The following is a 21,190-nucleotide window of genomic DNA, read 5'->3' as shown; positions in this document are numbered from 1 at the left end:
GGGTCTATAGCATTTTTGCCGGTGTTGTGTAGAGCTTGTTCTACCTCGCAAAAGATGTATTGGTGGGCAGGACATGGATAGGTCAGTTTTCAGTCTAAAGCTTTAGTCTCATGCTAGCATACGAATGGCTTTGGGTAAGAGCTCATATAGTCTAACTTAATATTCACAGTATACACAAGCCATACTGAAGACTCTGGTGCAGTGTTGAGCATGGATGCTTCATGGATGAAAGAAATCATATTAAACACACTACAGAAGTGCCGTTGCTCTGCCCAGCTTGCACGTCTGTTTAACAGGTGCTCTGATGACACAGGAGTGTTTCAGACCACACATGGTGCAATGCATAACGGACCAGGGTGAATAATTGCTTTGTCTTGGTGTAAAACCGCATTGCATCACCTTTGTGTTGTTGCTAGCTGTGTAGCCCTTAGCTTGCTAACTACATAGCATGAAGTAGTTTTCGACCTAAAATGCAGTCTGAACATACAAAATTAAACATTATGGATCAGAAATCTTAAGCTTTTAAAAAAAATACTGCTGCGGCTTATTTGTCCACCTTTTTTCGAGTTAGAAAAAGAAAATACATCAGATCTGTTGCCTAAGTCTTTTCTAATGGGCTAATCTAAAAAACTTGATTTGAGCTGATAAGCAATAGAACAGCCCTTAAGACGGCGTTGGGGGTTCCCTCGAGGGGAAATGGCGAGTGCGTGTTAAAAGCGGTATTGAAGCGGGTGGGTACTATTGTGTGAAATGTAGAAAAATAAGTAGGCCGAGTTCTTGCAGGGCATTTTTGCACACTTCCCATCTTTTAACCAAATAAACTGAAAAGTGCCCTAACGTATGAGCTTTTGCCCTCAGCCACTTTGTCTCGTCCTCTGAATTTGTTAGCACAGGTGAAAGCAGCAGTAGAAGCCTTGTAACTGTAATTATTGCCTTACACTGCTATTGAATACTGCCATCTGATCTCAAATTCTGACTTATTGTGATTCCTGATAACAGATGGATGTGCATTTTTTTTGCTTTTGTTTTCTTTTTTGCCTTTAAATGGTGGAGTTAGGAAGTCTGCCAACAGCTTGCTGTCATATAGTGGCCTGGTCAGGGTAGGAACTGAGTTAAATTTATTGATTTCTGTGATTTAATAAAACCTTCACTGATTGGTTTTGATTTTGCAGTACAGTATGCCTTTTTTGACCTGTTAACAAAAGTCAGGAGATGTTAAAGTGTTTTAAATCACTTTTGAGATTTGTACCAGTTTGTTTCAAACTCTTTGAATGGAATAAATGGCATAGTGATGTTGATTTTTCTGTCCTGATCTATTTTTAATCTCATTTTGCCTTACATTTTTTGAATTGTAGTGATTTTGGCCATATTTGTGTTGAAGAATTGTTGGTGAAATACTACTGATACACATCAAACCTCGGACGACTAACACTGAAAACTAAACATTCAAATCTTTTTAAATCAACACTGTTTATTACGTTGTTGTCCCAATGTAAATTTGATACACAAGAATAAATATCCATATGGATATTAGTATCTGTAAATACAGTAAATACATGAAAATCTAAAATGTCAGTGCATCTCTACTGAATGAAGTTATAATGCGACTAGTGACTAAGCTCACATATCCACTTACAAGAAAAATAATTGTGATATAAACATAATTATGACTATACCCATGTTTAATGTCATCTTGACTGATACAGTAACCAGCTAAAATAGCCTCATACTACCATCATTTTGGTCCTTTAATGGAAACTGTATGAAATATGAGACCAAAATTTTGTACTTTGTTTACTTGGTGACACTAACAACTGGACAAGTGTGAAGATGAAAGCTCAAGCCCCATTTTAACAAAATAACCACTGGATTTAATAGTCAGTAGCACCTTTTACACAAAAAAATTACTCTCCAAGTGAAATTATGAAAATCCAGACACACATGGAATTTAATAGATCTGGAATGGAGATTGTGTCACAGTAAATATGATTCAGATAATAAAAACTACAAAAGTATCAGTCATAATTACAGTCCCTGATACCAAGGACACTTTAAATTCATTACATCTGACTTGATGTGTGTGACATCATGATTTTAGTGTGAAGTGACTTCAGCAACAAGGCACATAGGTCCTCTAAGCCTGACTATGTGAGTGTCTCAGTCAGATGGGAGGGCCTGTAGGACAGCCTGAGGCACTCTGCTGGCGTAGTACTGATGATTCCTCAGCGTCGCTAACACCCCGGCCGAGTTCATGTGCTTAACATCAGCATCGTAACGGTACGCGTTCCCATGCATGTCTGTCAGCTTTCCTGCAGGGCAAGAAATGCAAAAACAATAACTGAAAAAGAATCAGAATGATTCAGAATGAACCCCAAACTGTATAAACAGTTACACAGTTACGCAGAGCTGGGATGTAATGGAATAAGAGTATTATGAATACATAATAAGAATAAAGAAATTAAGTGTCTGTATTCAGTCCACTTTACATTTCGTAAATGCACAATTCAAATTAGTTACTTTTTACATTTTTAGGAAAATGCTTTTAGAATACTTACCCAGTAGATATAAAATACAATATTTAAAAGAAACACCATCAAGGCATATTTATGAACTACTTCAGAAGTACATGGCATGCAGCAAAGATGCTCATTAGATGAACTCTAAGAAGGAACTCAACAGCTTCTTTACAAACACTGAAGTTCCTGCTAAAGCCTGAGTAGACGGATAAATCAATGTGACCAGTTATTAATCTCAGTGTTACTGAGCTCTGCTAAAGCCTGAGTAGACTGATAAATCAATGTGATGATCAGTTATTAATCTCAGTGTTACTGAGCTCTGCTAAAGCCTGAGTAGACTGATAAATCAATGTGATCAGTTATTAATCTCAGTGTTATGGAGCTCTTTCAAGAGATGATCAAACTAATAATCTTCTCAGTACTGGCCCTGTTAGCAAGTGATAAGTTTAGCATCACTGTTATACTGGACTCGCCCACAGGGGATTATGGGAGCAGCAATGGACTGAAGCAGGGGATGAGGCAGATTTTTTTTTCTTTTTTGGAAGAATTTTGGAACGTCATTTAAGTGATGAGTGAATACTGAAAATCTGAACATTACTTTTTATGAATTGTAATCAAACACATTACCGAATACATTTAAGAGTATATTGAGTGTTCAGCCATCACTACTTTTTCAAATCTCAACCCTGTAGTTACATTATAACTAGCCTACTTTTAAATTCACGTACAGTCGGTGCAAGTGAGCCCAAGTAGTGTAGAGTAAGGAAAACACAAATATGTGCAGTGCAGGTTCCCAAGACTGGGATTGGGAACCCCGATCAAACTTTTTCTGGTATCCATAGCAATCAAAACTCCATCCATATAACTACACTGGTAACAAATTACCACAACAAATGACCAAATTCGTCCATCTGGGAAACTAGGACTATCTCTGAAAGAACCACTTACACTTACAGCTTAATTTGCAAATACTTTTAAAATTCAGCCACTTCTCACTGGATTCCATTACTAGCAAGTCAGTGGGTTTCAGGGATATGTGTTTAAATTATTGTCCACAGTAATTGAATATTACAGATACAGCCAATAGAGATCAGGTTGAAAAAAGCTCAAGAAAAAGAAAAGAAAGAAAAGAAACGAATGATGACTGTCACCTCCAACAGCATGTAGAATCGCTTCAGGTGCGCATGTGTCCCACTTCTTACAGCCTGGGCTGGCAAACACATACGCAGAGGCTTTGCCCTCCACCAGCTGGATGATCTGCCGAGATGAACCATAGAGGTTAACGTTCTGATCTTATCGATTCATATGCAGACGTGAACTGCTGCTTTACACACCTTATTACCAGCTCCTCCAACTTTGATCACATCATGAGGCTCCATGGCTTGGACAGCGTCTGTGACAAGTTTGTTGCTGTGAGAGCGTGTGGTGGTGACGATCCGCTTCCCTTCTGGGACGTCCTGAAGCTGGAACCCGAAAGCACCCAAACCCAACATTCCCCACAGAGTCCTGCCCAAAGTGGCATCCGTGCCCATCTGGAACAACCAGAAATCGGAAAGGAGGATGAACATAGAGCTGGTAATGTGGGAAAAGGTTTGGGATCACTGTTAAATTTAAAATCAATTAATATTAAACCAATTTGGTTTTAGACAAATGTATACATTGATTCAGTAGGACATCAGGAAGCTGCAAATAAAAATGAATACATGTTAGATGTCAGAATGATGAACATCAAGAATGAAATTCTAATAACATTAACATCCTGAATTTATCATATTTCAAAAGTGGAGATCAAATCTCAGTGCAGATGACTTGGGAGGAAAAAAAAACAAAATACTGTGAAAGGATCATTACAGTTTATTATTTGTCATTTATAACTTGTTCACATATTTCTTATAATATTGAATAAAACACCTAAAAATGTTTTCGCAAATACTTAAATCCACAATGTTTGTGATTACTGTATATGAAACAAGAACATTTCTTAATATAGAAACTTTTGAGCACTAGATCTCCACCAAAAACGGATGATAATTAAAAGAAAAAAGTATCAAATCGAATCAAATCATATTTACTGTCACATCACATGTACACAGGTGCAAAGGTGAGTGGAAATCTTTGGTGCGTAGCCCCCTTGCAGTACTTAAATACACACACGACACTCTAAATATATACACATATACACAAAATACACATCAGTATGCACACAGTATTGCACTTTTCTAATATACAGTTTTTGTTCAGTAATGTTAGTTATGAAATTAAAGCTATGATATGTACAGTTGTACACATTTACATATATGCAATTGAGTGAGTCTGAGGTACATAAATGAGATGCAGGGTACACAGGGGATAGAATATTGATATATATTCCAGATTATACAAGATATGGATAGAAGATGTACAAGATGTCAATCTATATGTGCAGGTATAGATTTGCTAGAAGTTACAGTAGATCAGAGTGAGTCTGTTTGAGGTGTGGATTGTCCATGGAGATCATTATCATGATGATTCAGAGGTGTACACTGTTCATGTTCTTTAGCATCAATACTTTGTAAATACAGCTGGATATGAAAATTCAACACTTTTATCGTGTCACCCAAACTACTTACTTTAGAGCTATAAACCCCTTACAGGCTAACATTTCAAAAACAGATTTAAAATTACTGTTAAAATCTGACAAAAATTGCATAAACAGTTTGTGATGTTTGGCTTAAATAATGTATTAAAAATGTATTTTTTCAGGTTGTTCTGAGTGCTACACACACACATATCTCCACAGTGAGGAAGGTTGTCTTCCCACTTGAGCCACCTAATCAACAAGGCAATTGGCTCTTTTTACTGAGGAGCGGGACTTTTATAATAAAGCAGAGCTTTGTTATTCAGATTCCAGTCTTCATCTACATTTTTAATGTTTCTGTTACTTCATTAAAATTTCTGTGCTGTCAGTCTTATCAGCTTCAGTGAGCCTGTAAGCATCCAAAATCTAGGCCAACATCAGCGGTCTACTAAAGTACACATACAAATAAGTGTCTCTGAAGTCCCTCTCTACATAATGTTTAATGTCTGACTTATTTTCTATTTTACTAAAGAGGTTTAACATTTTTATTTGTATTTTTTTTAAAGCTACAGTTTTTTTTCTATAGAGGTTCAATATTCTTATTTGTATTTTTTTCAAGCTGCATTAAGTTTTGGGGATTTGGAGGCCTGTCTGGTAGAAATGTGTAACTGCATGCAAAGACCAAAAGAATACAGTTTAGGAACTGGGACTGAAGAAAAGATAGTAGTATTAGTGCAAAAAATGGGCCAAGCCCAAAATACAAATTATTTTTTCTGATGGTTCTGACCTGGTCAGAGTTCAGATTTAAACCCTATGAAGAATTAAACCTTAAACACAAACTAGCTCGGCAATGTTTATCAACTGTTTGAAACCATCAGTGCTGAGAGGACAATATTGACTCTTCCTTCTGTAAAAGGCAGTCTGCAAATTCACACACAAGATTTCAACATTTAAAGGGAAATTCCACTGATTTTTCAACATTTGTGCATGGTTAAGATGTACACAAAATCATTCAGAGTGGTTTGGTGTGAAATGCTCTGTTCTAGATAAACTTAGTCAGAATTGTTCACAGTGGTGGTGATAGGAACCAGACGTCCACCTCTAAAAGCTTCCTCACAGAAAGTTATTGCACTACATGGTTTTGAATATGCTGACGTCAGAGTCAGTGTTTAACTAGAGTTCTGAGGTAGGGATTTGGCCTAAAACATGTATATTTAAAAGCCATTCCTGATGCAGGGTGTTGTGAGGCAAAATAGTCCCCAAAGAAAATTTCTTTTCCCAGATTTACCACTATTTTACCATAATCAACACTGCAAATTAAAAAAAAAAATCAGAAGACACGAGTAGGTTCACTGGTGGTTTTGGATAGTGAATAAAACGTCTATATTTGTGTTGTAGTCATGGTGACCCCTGGTTCCTATCACCACCACTGTAAAGAAATCTAAGTTGGCAAGTTACTCTACAATGAATTTTTTCACATTAAACTATGACTTTTACATCTCAATAACTGAATTATACAGAAATTTTGAATAAAAATCCTGTTCTTTAGTAAAAGAAATGTTCTATTTAGTACCATATGTTCTCAATAGAGTCCTTTCATGCATAACGGCTCTTTGCATGGTGAAATAGTTCTTCAAACTGATGGAGAATGTGCTGCTTATAGTTCTATATAGAATTTTTTTGAAAATGGTATAACAAAAAAGTGTTCTTCTTTCGGTATGATGTCATGCTTACAGCAATAAAGAACCCTTTTTGGTGCAACATAGAACCATATCCACAACACATTCTCTATCAGTCTGAAGGAACATTTCACTATGCAAAGAACCCTTTAAACATGGTTCTACATAGAACCATCCCCTTTACTAAATATATATAAAAAAAAGTGGCTCACAGACCAGCCTCTGTGTGGGGTTTCATTAGTCATTCTGTGAACAGACAGTGTGCATCAGTCTGACCTGGTAGTTGTAGAACGGCTGATTGATGACTCCAGCGATGGCCTTTCCTCTGTAAGCAATGCCTATTAACACGGTCACATGATCCAGGAGCCCTGCGATCAGACACAGCAGATACTCCACTCTCAGCTAAACAGTGCGCTCAAGATGATGGATTTTCTGACTTTCCCCTCACCAAAACATTCAGAAACATGTAAAGCATCTGTTCAACCAGAAATCTATAAATTTATACATTTCTGCTTTCTGCACTGGAGTTTTGAGGCTAATGGAAGCATATATCCCACCAATCAGCATGGTGCTAATTGCATGCCTAAATCATCACACACTTGCCTCAGACTGTGTCAAGTGTTAAAGAGCCCACATTCTACATGTTTCATGCATTATATACACTGTGCGTTATATGCGACCACTTGTTTTAGTTTTATGTACAGAAAACAGTCATAATTAATTTGTACATGACCAGTTTTAACCACTTTATCTGTTACAACTGAACGGGCTGTTACTGTTGGTGTGCCTTTAGGACTAAGATATGTAAATGAGATCTGTTCTGATTGGCTGCCCGGTATTGTGGCTCAAGTCAGAAAGCAGTTCAGGCTGAAACACTACTTATAGTTTCAGTGTAAGTGGGCAGAGCTAAACTGCTGCAGGCTGAATAGGAGGATATATTTAAATGTGCTGGTTTCCGTGACATCACAAAAACAATGAATTCAAAACAAGCTTAGTTTCTATATATCGCTGATGTCAGAGCAAAACCTCATATCTCCATTTTTGTAATTTTTTTTTACGATTTTGAACTAATTTGAAAATGCTTGATGCTCTTTACATGGAGTATACATTTCATGATGCATGGAGCAAAAGAAATGGCCCAAAATTACTTTTTAAAAAAGTCTGTTTCCTTAAACCTTTTAGAGATATAAGGTTTTGTTCCGACAACAGCTATACAGACTGCATGGACTGGGAAGAAACTTTAATAATGAGTGCATTCACATGCACTCAATAATCTGATTGTAATCTGATTTCTGCAGTTATGTGATTACTTAAATGGTCATGTAAACGGCACACTCTCAGATCGGAGTGAGGTCTAGAAATCAGATTAAGAAATCTGATAAAGAGAGCTGGACTTTAGCTCAGCAGTCAGACTTCTCAGTGCATGTGAACTCTTACTTTGATTTCTTTCAGATTTCTCAGTCTGCGCATGTGCAAAAACAGACCACAGCACTGTAAATAAGCAGCGTTGCCATGAGATGGCAGTAAAACACTTTTGGAGCAATGCTGAAACCGACTACATGCTTGACGAAATTAAGGATTTAAATTTTCTTCATCTTCTAGATGATGTATGTTCATATTTTCAGGTAAAGGGACTCGATATTTTAAAAAAGCATGAAGTTTGAATTTTACATTATGTTTATGTCACGTCTTATTCTGTGAGTTTATTGGCTGGTTGCAAAGCAGAAATCTGATTACTGCCTGACTCATGTAGACCAGGAGATTCCCAATTATCTGATTACTCAAGTGCAGGTAAACATGCTTATCTGATTACTGACAAAATCTGATTTTCTGCAGTTATGGGATTATTAAGTACATGTAAACACACTCATTGTTCACTCATTGCGTTGAACTTTTTCCATTCCAAAAAAATGGGGAAAATTCATTTTTCCACAATTTTAGCCCTCAGACTTCTATATGCTTCTGTTATCTACAAAAAAAGCAGCTGCTACTGTTTTTAGCTATGCTAATGTACTTTAGTCCATGTTTATAAATAACTGTCTCAAACAGTGTCAGAAACCACATTATCAAGTCTATTAGAGATACTGAACAACTCCACACAGTTTGAGGCGAGTTCAATTAGTCAGACATGCAGTTAGCACCATGCTAATTGGCGGAGTATATACTTCAATAACTTGTTAGCTACCTTAGCCTTATAGCTCCAGTGCTAAAACAAAAAAGCTAACACCAAATATGTCTTGCTGATTGATTTGACCTTTGGGGGTAAGGGTTTTTTTCATCAAACGATCACTTTAAAGGGCCCACATCAAGGAAAACAAAAGTTTTCTTACTTTTAATAAAAGAGTATGACGTAGTGTTTAAACACTGATAACATTTCAAAATGTACCATTCACTTCCCAGTCCATATAGTCAATTTACGGAAACTATGCCCATTTTGAATTCATTGTTTTTGTGATGTCACAAAAACGAAAACATCTACATATGTCTGCTTATATATGTAGTGCTTTAGCCTGAATTGCTTTTGAATGAGGCAGCACACAGGGCAGCCAATCAGAACAGAGCTCATTTACGTAAACCAGTCTTAAAGGCACAGTAACAAAAAACGTTTCATTCTAAGGGACAAAGAGATTAAATATGACAGATTTTGGTACATACAAAAACACAAACAAGTGGCAATTAAACACATGAAAAATTTAAGATATGGGCCCTTTAAGAGAGAGTGCTACGAGAGCTGGTTTTATGAAGAGAAGCAGAAGTGTAGATTGGGGTATTGCTCTCCCTCTGTCACCGTACGGGTCGGAGTTGTGGGGGCCTGGATCTGCTTCTGAACGACAACCGGGCTGTCCAGTAACCTTGCAGCTACAGCAGAGACAGAGAGACAGAGAAAAGGAAAAGGAGGTGGACAGTGGAGAGTGGATCACCGCAGGAGAGTAGCAGGTGTGCGAGACGGATGGAGGTCGAGAGGTGGAAAAAACCCTCAGAATGTGAGCAATACAGTGCAAGCAACACAGTTAGGAAAACGTGGTAGCAGAGAGCAGGTGAATTTAAAGATAACCAGTGTGAATGATTAGCGCAGTGATATGAGAACAGCTCCTCCGCTCAACACACAAACAACATCCCATATACTCACTGTTTAGGCTATTAAAAGGATAATTTGGAGAAAAAAATCAAAACGACAATTTTTTTTCTTCAATCAGCCTCTTCAGTTTTACACTGGAGCTATGAGGCTAATGTAGCTAGCAAGTCATAGAAGCTTTTACATCAACAAACAGAATCACAAAAACTGCACACCTTGCACAAAGTACGGACAGAATCCAGCCTTCTAAGTTGGCAACAAAACTGTTCAAAGCTATGTGTACTTATGTCCATTAAGTCAGCGTTTCAAGCCTGCGTTTCTTTAAATGTACTTTGAATTTGAAGCTCCGGATATTGAAAGGATGGGCTTGTAAAAGTAAAACCTGAAACATCAGACAAACAACAGAGTAGAGCGTGCACAATCACCCTATTTTTTTCCTCACAGTCACCCTAGATAAAAATCAGTTGCATCGTCCTTGTTAGCAGTGATCTGCAAACGGTCTTCAAATATACACACACACACACACACACACACACATTTTCTAAGCCGCTTATCTTCCTGGGTTGTGGGGGGTGCTGGAGCCTATTCCAGCACTCTTTGGGCGGAAGGCAGGAAACAGTCAACAGTCCATCACAGGACAGACAGACAAACACACATACAACCCTATTTTCAAAAAAATTGGGACGCTGTGCAGAATGTAAATAAAAATAAAATGCAATGAAATGCAAATCATGTAAACCATATTTTAAAAGGAATATACTACAAAGACAACATATCAAATGTTGAAACTGAAAAATTTAAAATTTGTAAATATAAAAAATATAAAACTTATGCCAATTTTGAATTTGCCAACAACATGTTCCAAAAAAGTTGGGATAGGGGCATGTTTACCACTGTGTTTCATCACCTCTTCTTTTAACAAACTCTGTATGTTTGGGAACTGAGGAGACCGACTGCTGTAGTTTTGAAAGTGAAATGTTTTCTTATTCTTGTTTGATACAGGATTTCAGCTGCTCAACAGTTCAGGCAGTCTTCTTTTGTTGTATTTTTGATTTCATAATGCGCCAAATGTTATCAGTGGGTGACAGGTCTGGACTGCAGGCAGGCCAATTTAGCACCTGGACTCTTTTAATACAGAGCAATGCTATTGTAATACATGCAGAATGTGGTTTTACATTGTCTTGCTGAAATAATCAAGGCCTTCTCCGAAAAAGATGTCGTCTGGATAGCAGCATATGTTGCCAAAACATGTATATATCGTTCAGCATTAATGGTGCCTTCATAGTTGTGCACATCACCCTTGTCATGTGCACTAATGTACTCCTATACCATCATGAATACTGGATTTTGAACTGTGCACTGATAACAAGTGGTCTTTAGCCCGGAGGTCACAGTGTCCATGATTTCCAAAAAGAATTTCAAATGTTGATTCGTCCAACCACAGCACACTTTTCCACTTCGCCTCAGTCCATTTTAAATGAGTTCAGGCCCAGAGAAGGTGGCTGCATTTCTGGATCCTGTTTATATATGATTTCATCTTTGCGGTTTAGAGTTTTAAACAGCATTTGTGGATGCAGCGACAAACTTTTCACAGACAGTGGTTTTCAGAAGTGTTTCTGAGCCCATGCAGTGATTTGCACTTCACAATTGTGTCTGTTTTTAATGCAGTGCTGCCTGAGGGCCCAAAGATTATGGCCAGCAAATACTGGTCTTTGGCCTTGTCCCTTACATACAGAGATTTCTCCAGATTCTCTGAATCTTTTAATGTTATTATGTACCGTATATGATGAAAAGCAGAAAGATCTTTGCTATTTTATGTTGATAAATGTTATTCTTGAATTGTTGCGCTATTTGCTCATGCTGTCTTTCACAGAGTGGTGAACCCCTCCTCATCGTTACTTCTGAAACACTCTGGGATGCTTTTTTATTACACAACTTTACCAGCCTTTTGTTGCTCCGTCCCAACTTTTTTGGAAGGTGTTGTTGGCATCAAATTTAAAATGGGCAGATATTTTCAAAAAAGAATAAGTTTCTCAGTTTCAGCATTTGATATGTTGTCTTTTTACTATTTTCAATTAAGCATAGGGTTTAAAGGCCCTCCTTGCTGTGAGCCTGAAATAATCATTTAATTAATCATTCAGAGGCATTGGGTGAGGACTTTTAACAACACCTCGTATGTTTTTACGCATTAATGTCACACGCACAGATTCAAAAAAAGAAGGTCCGGCTCAATGTTTAGGTCTCAAATGATCTCAGAATCAACATTACACTGATGGAGATGTGATGACAATAGTAGATAATTCACTCACATCCTCAGAAGACACGTCATTCACCAAGTTTTGACTGAGTTCTCTTTGAATTCTGTCAATCATCAGATTTATACTCTTTGAAGGAGACCAAAGCACAACCCACGTTACAAAATATTTTAAGCCACACATTGTGTGCAATTACACGTTTCCACTAGAGAGGTCTCCAAATCCCCAAAATGTATAAACTCTACACATTTTTGTGTGATTGATTTAAGCATGCAGTTAGCACCATGCTAATTTGTGGGGAATAAGCTTCTATTATTTGTTAGCTACATTAGCCTCATACCTGCAGCACAAGACAAAAGAAGCAAACTTCAGACACCAAAAACTTCTCAGGTGATTGACTACATTTAGGGTGAGGAGGGAAACTGGGTAGACTACATTTTTCCCTTAATTATCTCTTTAAGTAAATGATAGGTCATTTAAGGCATCAGCAGCTATGCTAAGGTGTTGCAGAAAGACACCTTCTTAAATCTTTACAGCTATGTAATAATTGTGATATGTTAGGGCAACATAACACAAACAGTTATAATGTAGAATGTATGTCAGACTAAAGGAATGATAAAGGTGAACAGGAACATTTAAAATGCATGTTCAACATACAGGGAAATTCCACTCATTTTTCAAAATGTCTGCATAATTCAGTCGCTGAGATGTGAACATAGTGTGAAACGGTTCAGATTTCTTTACAGTGGTGGTGATAGGAACCAGGGGTCACCATGACTACAACACAAATATAGACATTTTATTTACTCTCCAAAAACCACCAGTGAACCTACACATTTTCTTTTCTTTTTTATCTCACAACCCCCTGCATGTATCCCTCCACCATGAACAGATTTTTAAACATACCTTTTAGGCCAAGGTATTTTTGTAGTCAGTTATGTAACTTTCTGTGAGGACGTCTGGTTCCTATCACCACCACTGTGAACAATTCTGACTCGGCAAGTTTCTCTAAAATGGAACTTTCACACCAAACCACTCTGACTGACACTGTTGACACGTTAACCATTTAATTATGAAGAAATTTTTTTAAATCTGGGGATTTCCCCTTTATGTCTGTTATTAGCATAACGTATTTAATAGCTAAAGGGGAATTCCACTGATTTTTTTTTTTTTTAAGGTCAGTGTCTGAGATGTAAACAAAGTGATTCAGAGTGGTTTGGCATGGAATACTCTGTTCTAGAGAAACTAAAGTTTTACAAAAATATATTTTTAAGCGACACATGTAAGGTGCTGTGAGGCAAAACAGCGCTCAATAAAACATGTTTTTTCCAGATTTACCTCTGTTTTACCATTATCACTGTTACATGCAAACCCTCAGAAGAGTCATGTAGGTTCACTGGTGGTTTTGGATAGTAAATGAAATTATCGTAAAGCAATGTCTCAGACATCAGGCTGCAAATCTGTAACCATTTCATGTAATAACTTTCTTTTAGCTTTTAGAGGTGGACGTCTGGTTTCTATCACTACCACTGTGAACAATTCTGACTCTAAGTTTCTCTAGAACAGAGAATTTCACACCAAACCACTCTGAATGACTCTGTTTGCATATTAACCATATCAAACCTTTAGTGTATTCCATTTTATTCAAAAAATCGACCTACTATGCTGCGAGTCTTCCCTGACAAAACAGTCAAAACCAGCCTGAGTAAGTCACATATCACAGGAGGCTTCTCTGACACTACTTTATTCTCTTACCTTCAGTGTATTCTTTGGTGCCATCTAGAGGATCGACCCACACAACAAGCTAGAGGGTAAAACAGTGATCAAAAATGTTAAAATGGCAAAAATGTCACTATTGTACTTCTGTTGATATTTAAGCTTCTATTGTAGTTCTATTGTTATGTAAGACTTATGCACACATTCTGTTTTGCACAGTATTGCGTTTTTTCTTACCTCCTCCTCCTTTAAAATGGAATACTCTTCCGGACATGGCTTGTGTAAGATTACATCATACGTGCCTGTCTCAATCAGGTCCTCTTCTACCGTCTCAGACGGCAGATCCTGTATGAGAGGAAAGTACATGAACTCGGCTAGTAATGTTGTGTAATGCTGACATGATTACATGACTACAAAAAATCATTGGTTAAATAGACACACCCATTTATATGCATTTCTTAACCACTGTGTTTATACTTCTTAGTCTAAAAGAAGAATTTCAGCTTAGAACTAGACTTTAAAATGTTATTTGTCATGTTATGCAGTGTTCTGTAGTGTAGTGTCATAATCTTCAGACATCAGAATTTTATATCACTTTTATGTTTTCCTTCATCAGTGCTCTCTCACTACAATATACAGCATGCATTATGCAAATACATCATACAACCATTGGGAATACCAGTGGTGTCACCCAATTCTGACTGCTACCCTAGCCACTGCTGTCCACTCTCTTACTTCAGTTGTTGAACAAAACTGTAAAGGAAAGAGCAATTCTATATTTGTTCAGCACAAAATGGACACCAAATTGAGATAAGAGAGTTAGTTATCCAGGTTGCTTTTAGCTTGTTGTCTTCCTCATCGTTTCAGTCATTTCTATCACTGAGTAATCCATTCTCTCTCTTATACACAGCAATAACCATTTTAAGACAGTTACTAAAGTTATACGGCTGCAATAACATATTCGGCTACAGAGCATTAGTGTTAGCTATCTGGCCTCCTTCTGCATCCACAAACAAACAAAAAAAAAACATTTCAAAACAACCTGCCCCCAAAAGACTTTTCAAGTTCCTCAAGTTCAGTTTCCTCCCACCTTCACGATACATCTGAAGCAGGTTTTAATAGCCTTTCAAATGGAAACCCTTATTCTAGAGCCCACGAGTCAAACACAAGGCCTGCAGGCCAAGTCAGGCCGAAGACACAACACTATCCAGCCCAAGAAATAATTTTAATGTTCTATTATTATTAGCCTATTTCACAATGAGCTGCAGTAGAATCCCCAGAATGCACTGTAATGTAACATGCACCCTGACCCCATTCCCCAACAACAATCTATGGGACAGAGGTTACAAAAAGAAAATATGTAAGGTCTCTAGTTTGACCAGACAGGCAGGTTTAAAAAAAAAAAACCTGGGCACATTTAAAGAGGTTATATGGGAAAAGAGGAATATTTTGAATAAATAATACAAATCAGCAGTTTGGGGTAAAGCAAATTTGATTGAATTTTAAAAATTTGCATGCTCTCAATTACAGAGTTATATATATATATATATATATATGATATGTATGTATGTGTGTGTGTGTGTGTGTGTGTGTGTGTGAACAGTAATATTTGAATAGGTTGAATAAATAATACATAATGGCCAGTTCAGGTAAAAGTAAATATAATTAAAAATAAACAAAAACACATGCATTCCCTAAAACACAGATTTGTTCAGATTTTTTAATTTGGCCCTTTTAGTGGCTGAGTTTGACAGCCCTGCTCTAGAGATCACTGCTGTATGCTGAGAGTAGGCATGTTCAGAACACATGTAGTAATGGTTAAATTTTTCATTTTGGCCAGAGTGTCCCTTTAAAGGCCTCTTCTTCTTCCAATAAAGTATTTGAAAGGCTCTGCTTGGTTTGTTATGGTTCAATTATGTCCACTTTTTAAAAAGTTACTTGGTCACTCAATGAACTGTCAAAACAGTAGCTTAGACGATTACCAATACCATTGACAGTTACAGTTCTTCTATGTGGCTACTGTATCAGACTGTATTCCATGTACCTCCTCCCCAATGATGGTGATTTTTGGGAAAGTCTTTGATAGAGAACCACAGATACTCTTCTGTACAAGCCGGTCAGCCAGCGTCTGTAGGTCATTAGCTCCTGTCTGAGATGAGTGCGTACAACATAGGAAAAAAAGAGAGCAGAGGAAAGAGAGAGCAGAAAGATGAACTGTGAGACTAAACATAACTAATTCAATGAGCTGTAGTGATAAAAATATAACAATTCATTTGACTGGAGCTTTGTTGGAAGGTTTTGGAAAGCTTTGGAAAGACTTTATTTTTAACAATACATCTAATAAATTAAGTAATAGCTCAATTTAACTTCTTAAGAGTTCAGAACTGCAACACTCATAACTACAGAAAATATTAGTTTCATAGTACATGCCTTTACATTAATAAATAAAAAGCCTATAGTTCAGGGGGATAAATATTACACTCCTTATTTATATCTTTGCTAGGGCAAATATCTGTAACCCTAAGCCATAAGCAGGGCTGCGAGTGCATCTTTTAACTTCAAACACCAAATAGAGAACTGTGCAAAAGTCAGAGACCATCCTTCATTTCCAAAACAATAATCAAAATAATCATTAAGTACAAGTTATTCATTTTTCTGGGAATATTAGATAGAAGATAATACACTTGCACAAGGAAAGAGAAAGTCAAAGGGAAATAAGCGAGTTTCCACAACTGGTTCAAAAACTGATTAAAAGCTACAGAGAAAATAGGACTCCTAACAACCACCTGGAAGACCAGCACTTAAAGCTTTAATCTTTGAGAGAGAGGAGAAAATTAAGCTGCTTCACATCTGAAAACATCCACTGGTGTTTCTGTCCATCCGTCCACTGTGAGAAGACGACTCAGTGCTATGGGTCTGAAAGGATGTGTAGCTGTCAAGAACTGACTTTTAAGACTGAACTTTGGAGGAATGGAAAATATTCCTGTCTATTTCTTTAAAAAACTGAAAGCAAGTCTCCTGGAAGCTGGAACAAAAGCAAAAGGTAGAGACACTAAATACTGGAAAACTTGATATTATATTTAATTACTGATGCTAAAGAAAACAAAAAAACTTTATGACTGACTGGTAATCAAATAAATGAATGGCAGGTTCTGATTTTTGCCCAGTACTGTACATTACATAGTACTTGTCTCCTAATGTTCATAAACAACAGGAAGCTCCTGCTGACTCTTGGGAGTGCTAATCCATCTCACCTTTTCAACGATTCCCAAATCTCCACTGTGCAGGACTCTTCTCACTATCGTTCCTGCCTTCTCAGCCACAGCGTAGGCTGAAGCCAGCAGCCGCATCACCAACGCCGTTTGGCTCGCCATTGCTGAGAGTAAACAGAGAAGAGAGAAGAATCAGCTGTCTTTAAATCAAATGCACATTAAGTTCAAAGGTTTGTAGACTCCAGCATTTCTTCTAAAATGAAGGGTATTAATAGGGACTTTGTCCCCCTTTGCTGCAGTAACAGCCTCTACTCTTCTGGGAAGGCTTTACACTAGATGTTGGAACATTGCTGTGAGGATCTGACTGCATTCAGCCACAGGAGCATTAATGAGGTCAGGTAATGATGTTGGATGATCAGTTCACAAACGCCACTCCAACTCATGGACTTTACAAACCTCTAGCCTACACTTGGCATTAGCATGGTGCTGCTGCTCCAGAGCATCCCATTCTATTGGTCAGTGCTTTTCTATGGAGATTATACAAGCTGCATGAGCACATTGAGCGCTTGTGTCTGCAATGAGTGACCTTAAAGTAGCTGAAGAGGGTCTTAGAACTTTTGGATACAGACTGTAACTAAGATGGTATACAGTTCCACCAGAACAATGGTAGATTTGCAAACTCCTTGTTGCATGTATAGTTCATATAAATCTCAGAAGACTCATGTAGGTTCACTGGTGGTCTTGGCTAGGAAATTAAATGTCTATATTTGTGTTGTAGTCATGACGACCCCTGGTTCCTACCACCACCACTGTAAAGAAATCTGAGTCAAGTTTCTCTACAATGAACCATTTTCAATCAAACCACTCTACATCTCAACAATTCTGAAATCGGTGGATTATCCCTTTAAAGGAGGACTGCGGCCTTAGGCTAGCATTTAATATGTTATAATATTATTTTTAGTGCACCTCTCAGCCACATTGGTTTGCCAGAATTCATGATTTTGTATCATTTTTGTGTTTTTGTCCATCAGTCTTCTCTGACTACAATACCCAGCATGCACTGCATCACACAACCAACATTATAAATACATGTGCTTGCTAGCATTAGTGATATTAGTGATATATCCAACCCGACGCACTTTTAGTCTTTCAAAATTTACTTCCACCTTCAAGAAACATCATTAGCAAGAGGTTATCCTAGTCTTTACTCCAAGAAATCTCACTTGAGAAACTACTGCAGCACCCCTGTAAAAGCCAGCAGACACGTTTACAACAGATGCAATAATGGCTACATTTTCTATTGGGGTCAGAGTGTCCCTTTAAATGTGGACTGTGTGGACTGAGAAAAACAAATACTTATTTTTGTAATTTAAGTAACCAGCCATAAACAAGACAATGTGTAACCTACATTCAGATGTTTGATTATGGGTGTGTTGGCCACTGGCATGCACAAGTAGACCATAGGTCACAGTGCTGATGTTATCTTATGTTACAATGATGTGAACTTTACTGACGTTAGCAAAGGCCTGAAACTATCAACCTTGCCTTCAATATCTGATCTGTCACAGTCAACCTTCAGTTTGAGGCTGGTCAGCTTCAGCTATGATTACAAAATGAATGTGTGAATCAATATTAGCCCTGCTGAAAAAGTAGACAAAGCATTAAGTGTTTCTGTTGGTTCCTGTTGGTTTTTAATGTGTTTTGGCTTTTCTCAATGTGTTGATATCACAGTGTAAAGGATCCTAATGGTTTAACAGTTGATCTGTTACCGATTCTAGATTATTAGATGGTTTTCTAATGGGATCTAAAGGTGCCCTGCAGCAGTGGTTCTCAGCCCTGGTCCTGGAGGCCCACTGCCCTGTACTATTTAGCGCTTCCCCTGCTCCCAACACACCTGATTCAACTAATCAGCTCATTCACAGCACATTGTTGCGTTTAAGTGGGTGTGTCAAATAGCTGAGAAATAAATAAAGTCATTCAGTGGTTTAGTGTGAAATGCTCCGTTCTAGAGAACCGAGATCTTACAGAGTCAGGACTGTTCACAGTGGTGGTGACAGGAAACAAACATCCACCTCTAAAAGTTATTACATGAAATAGTTATGAAGACACTGCCTGATGTCTGAGACATTGTTTTACAGAACTTTTGTGATAAGGTTTTTGGTCTAAAACATATTTAGATTAGTTTATATTATTCAAATCGTGGTGGAAGGATACAAGAAGGGCATTATGAGGCAAAAGAGTCCCCAGAGAAAACTTATATTTATGGCTTTATGACTATTTTATCATCAATATTCCATCTAAAAACTCAAAAGACACATATAGGTTCACAGGTGGTTTGGATAGTAAATAAACGTCTTTTTCTGTGTTGTAGTCATGACGACCCCTAGTTTCTATCACCACCACTGTGAAGAAATCTGCGTCTCTACAATCAACGATTTCACACCAAACCACTATGAATCTCAAACACTCAATTTTGCAGAAATTTTGAAAAATCAGTGGAGTTCCCCTTTAAAGCAGGAAAAGCACTAAATTGTGTAGGACAGCGGGCCTCCAGGTCCAGGGCTGAGAAACTGTTCTACAGCAAACCAGTGGTCCATGATTGTAACCATTAAGCCAACTAAAGGTGTCCTACAGCAGGAAGCAAGAACCTTTAGGTTTTAATCCTACACTCTTAAAAAGACGGTACTCCAAGGGTTCTTTAGTAAAGGGAATGGTTCTATTTATTCTGTTCTATGTAAAACCATTTCATGCTTAAGGGGTTGTTTGCATGGTGAAATGGTTATTTAGATTGATGTTGTATATGGCTCTACATAGAACCGTATTGAAAAATAGTTCTACATAAAGCACCAAAAAGATTCTATTGTTACTATGTATACTACTAGCTTGTAACAGCGGAGGAACACTTGGTGCTATACAGAACCAAATACAACAGATTCTTCATCAATAAAGAACCATTACATCATTCAACGAACCATGTGGGCATGCAAATGGTTCCAATGTGCACTAATAATTCTCTTTACTAAAGAACCCTTAAGGAACCATCTTTTTAAGAGTGTTATTATCTTTTTTTTCAGCAGGAATCCCACAGCAACTAAAAAAACACAAAAGACTGCACACAAAGGAGTGCCTTTCCAAGATTTATATAACCCACCGAAATATCTTCCACCGACCTCAGTCGTGTTATAGTTATACATCTCTATGTTCTGTTTCAGAACCGTCATTGCATAACGCGCTCGCTAAAGCAGGTTCAGCCTATTCACTGCACTACATGACTGTGACAGCTAACAGGTCACAGCCAGCCGCCCTACTTACACACACAGAAGCTAATGTTCATTCATTTAAACTGAAAGGAAAGTGCGTTAACTCACAAACAGCTGCGCACAGCGTCCGCCGGGGTGGTCAGAAGAGTCCTGGTGTCAGTTTTAAGCTAACTCTACGGCTCAATGTGCTCCTCAAGGCCGGATACAGCGGCATAGTGAGCGGTGCTGGTGAACAGGGTCCTAGTGTCCTGCCTTTTCTCTGCTTCCTGCATGTTCTGGGCAGCGCTCCAATCTGCGCGCTAGTGTTCTAAGGCCCTTCGCTAGTGCATACTTGCTAGAGTGGAAAATGCACAGAGAAGTTGTCAGTGTATAGTGTGTCCCAATTCAGCGGCTGCATCCTTCAGAGGCTGCATTTGAAGGCCGATTACGTCACAGTGGCGCGACTAAGCTGGCCCATTTCGAAGGCTCCTTCAAATGTGGCCGAGAAATGTGTCCTTCTTTTTCATGGCAACGAAATATCCAACGGGTGGATCCTTCGCCAGCCAACATATCCCGAGGTTCATTAACTACGTGCCGGCGAGGATTCGAGAACATGGTGTAATCAGCAGAGCGGCAGTTTTAAATTAAAGTATTGGGTTTAAACTGAGTCGAATAGCTAACGATATAAATGTTAAAAAAGCCAATAGCAAAACGAACACTAACGTTTCGTTTTGTTTAAAGAGCAAGAAGCAGATATAAGCTTTTATTCAGCTCTAATAAATGAAGAAAAAATAAACTAAGATCAAAGTTTCTGGCTCCGTCATTTAAAGATATTAAAAGAGCAGGAGCGGCATTTGATGATGCAACTGAAGGAGACTGTAGTCATGCCAGAGAACTTGTAGAGAGGAGAATTACCATTCTGCAATGTCTTCCGGTTTTC

General features: G+C 37.9%; 1 protein-coding gene across 2 annotated transcripts; it reads right to left on the bottom strand.

Annotated features, from left to right (window-relative positions):
* Positions 1-1,451: 1,451 nt before the first annotated feature.
* Positions 1,452-20,500, bottom strand: bpnt1 (bisphosphate nucleotidase 1). Of its 2 annotated transcripts, XM_036582227.1 has the most exons (10): positions 20,380-20,500; positions 17,054-17,175; positions 15,844-15,948; positions 14,037-14,144; positions 13,839-13,887; positions 9,546-9,611; positions 7,029-7,120; positions 3,851-4,048; positions 3,668-3,773; positions 1,452-2,309 (listed from the first exon to the last, which is right to left on the bottom strand). In XM_036582227.1, the coding sequence occupies exons 2-10, from the start codon at positions 17,171-17,173 to the stop codon at positions 2,158-2,160; spliced, it is 996 nt and encodes a 331-aa protein (XP_036438120.1). In that variant the 5' UTR covers positions 17,174-17,175; positions 20,380-20,500; the 3' UTR covers positions 1,452-2,157. The 2 variants fall into 2 exon arrangements, with proteins under 2 accessions (XP_036438120.1, XP_036438121.1); XM_036582228.1 differs by lacking the exon at positions 9,546-9,611.
* Between the last annotated feature and the right edge of the window lie 690 nt (positions 20,501-21,190).

This window comes from Colossoma macropomum, unplaced genomic scaffold, assembly GCF_904425465.1.
Source record: "Colossoma macropomum unplaced genomic scaffold, Colossoma_macropomum, whole genome shotgun sequence".
NCBI classification, from domain to species: Eukaryota; Metazoa; Chordata; class Actinopteri; order Characiformes; family Serrasalmidae; genus Colossoma; species Colossoma macropomum.
This window is presented reverse-complemented; position numbering and strand designations above follow the sequence as displayed.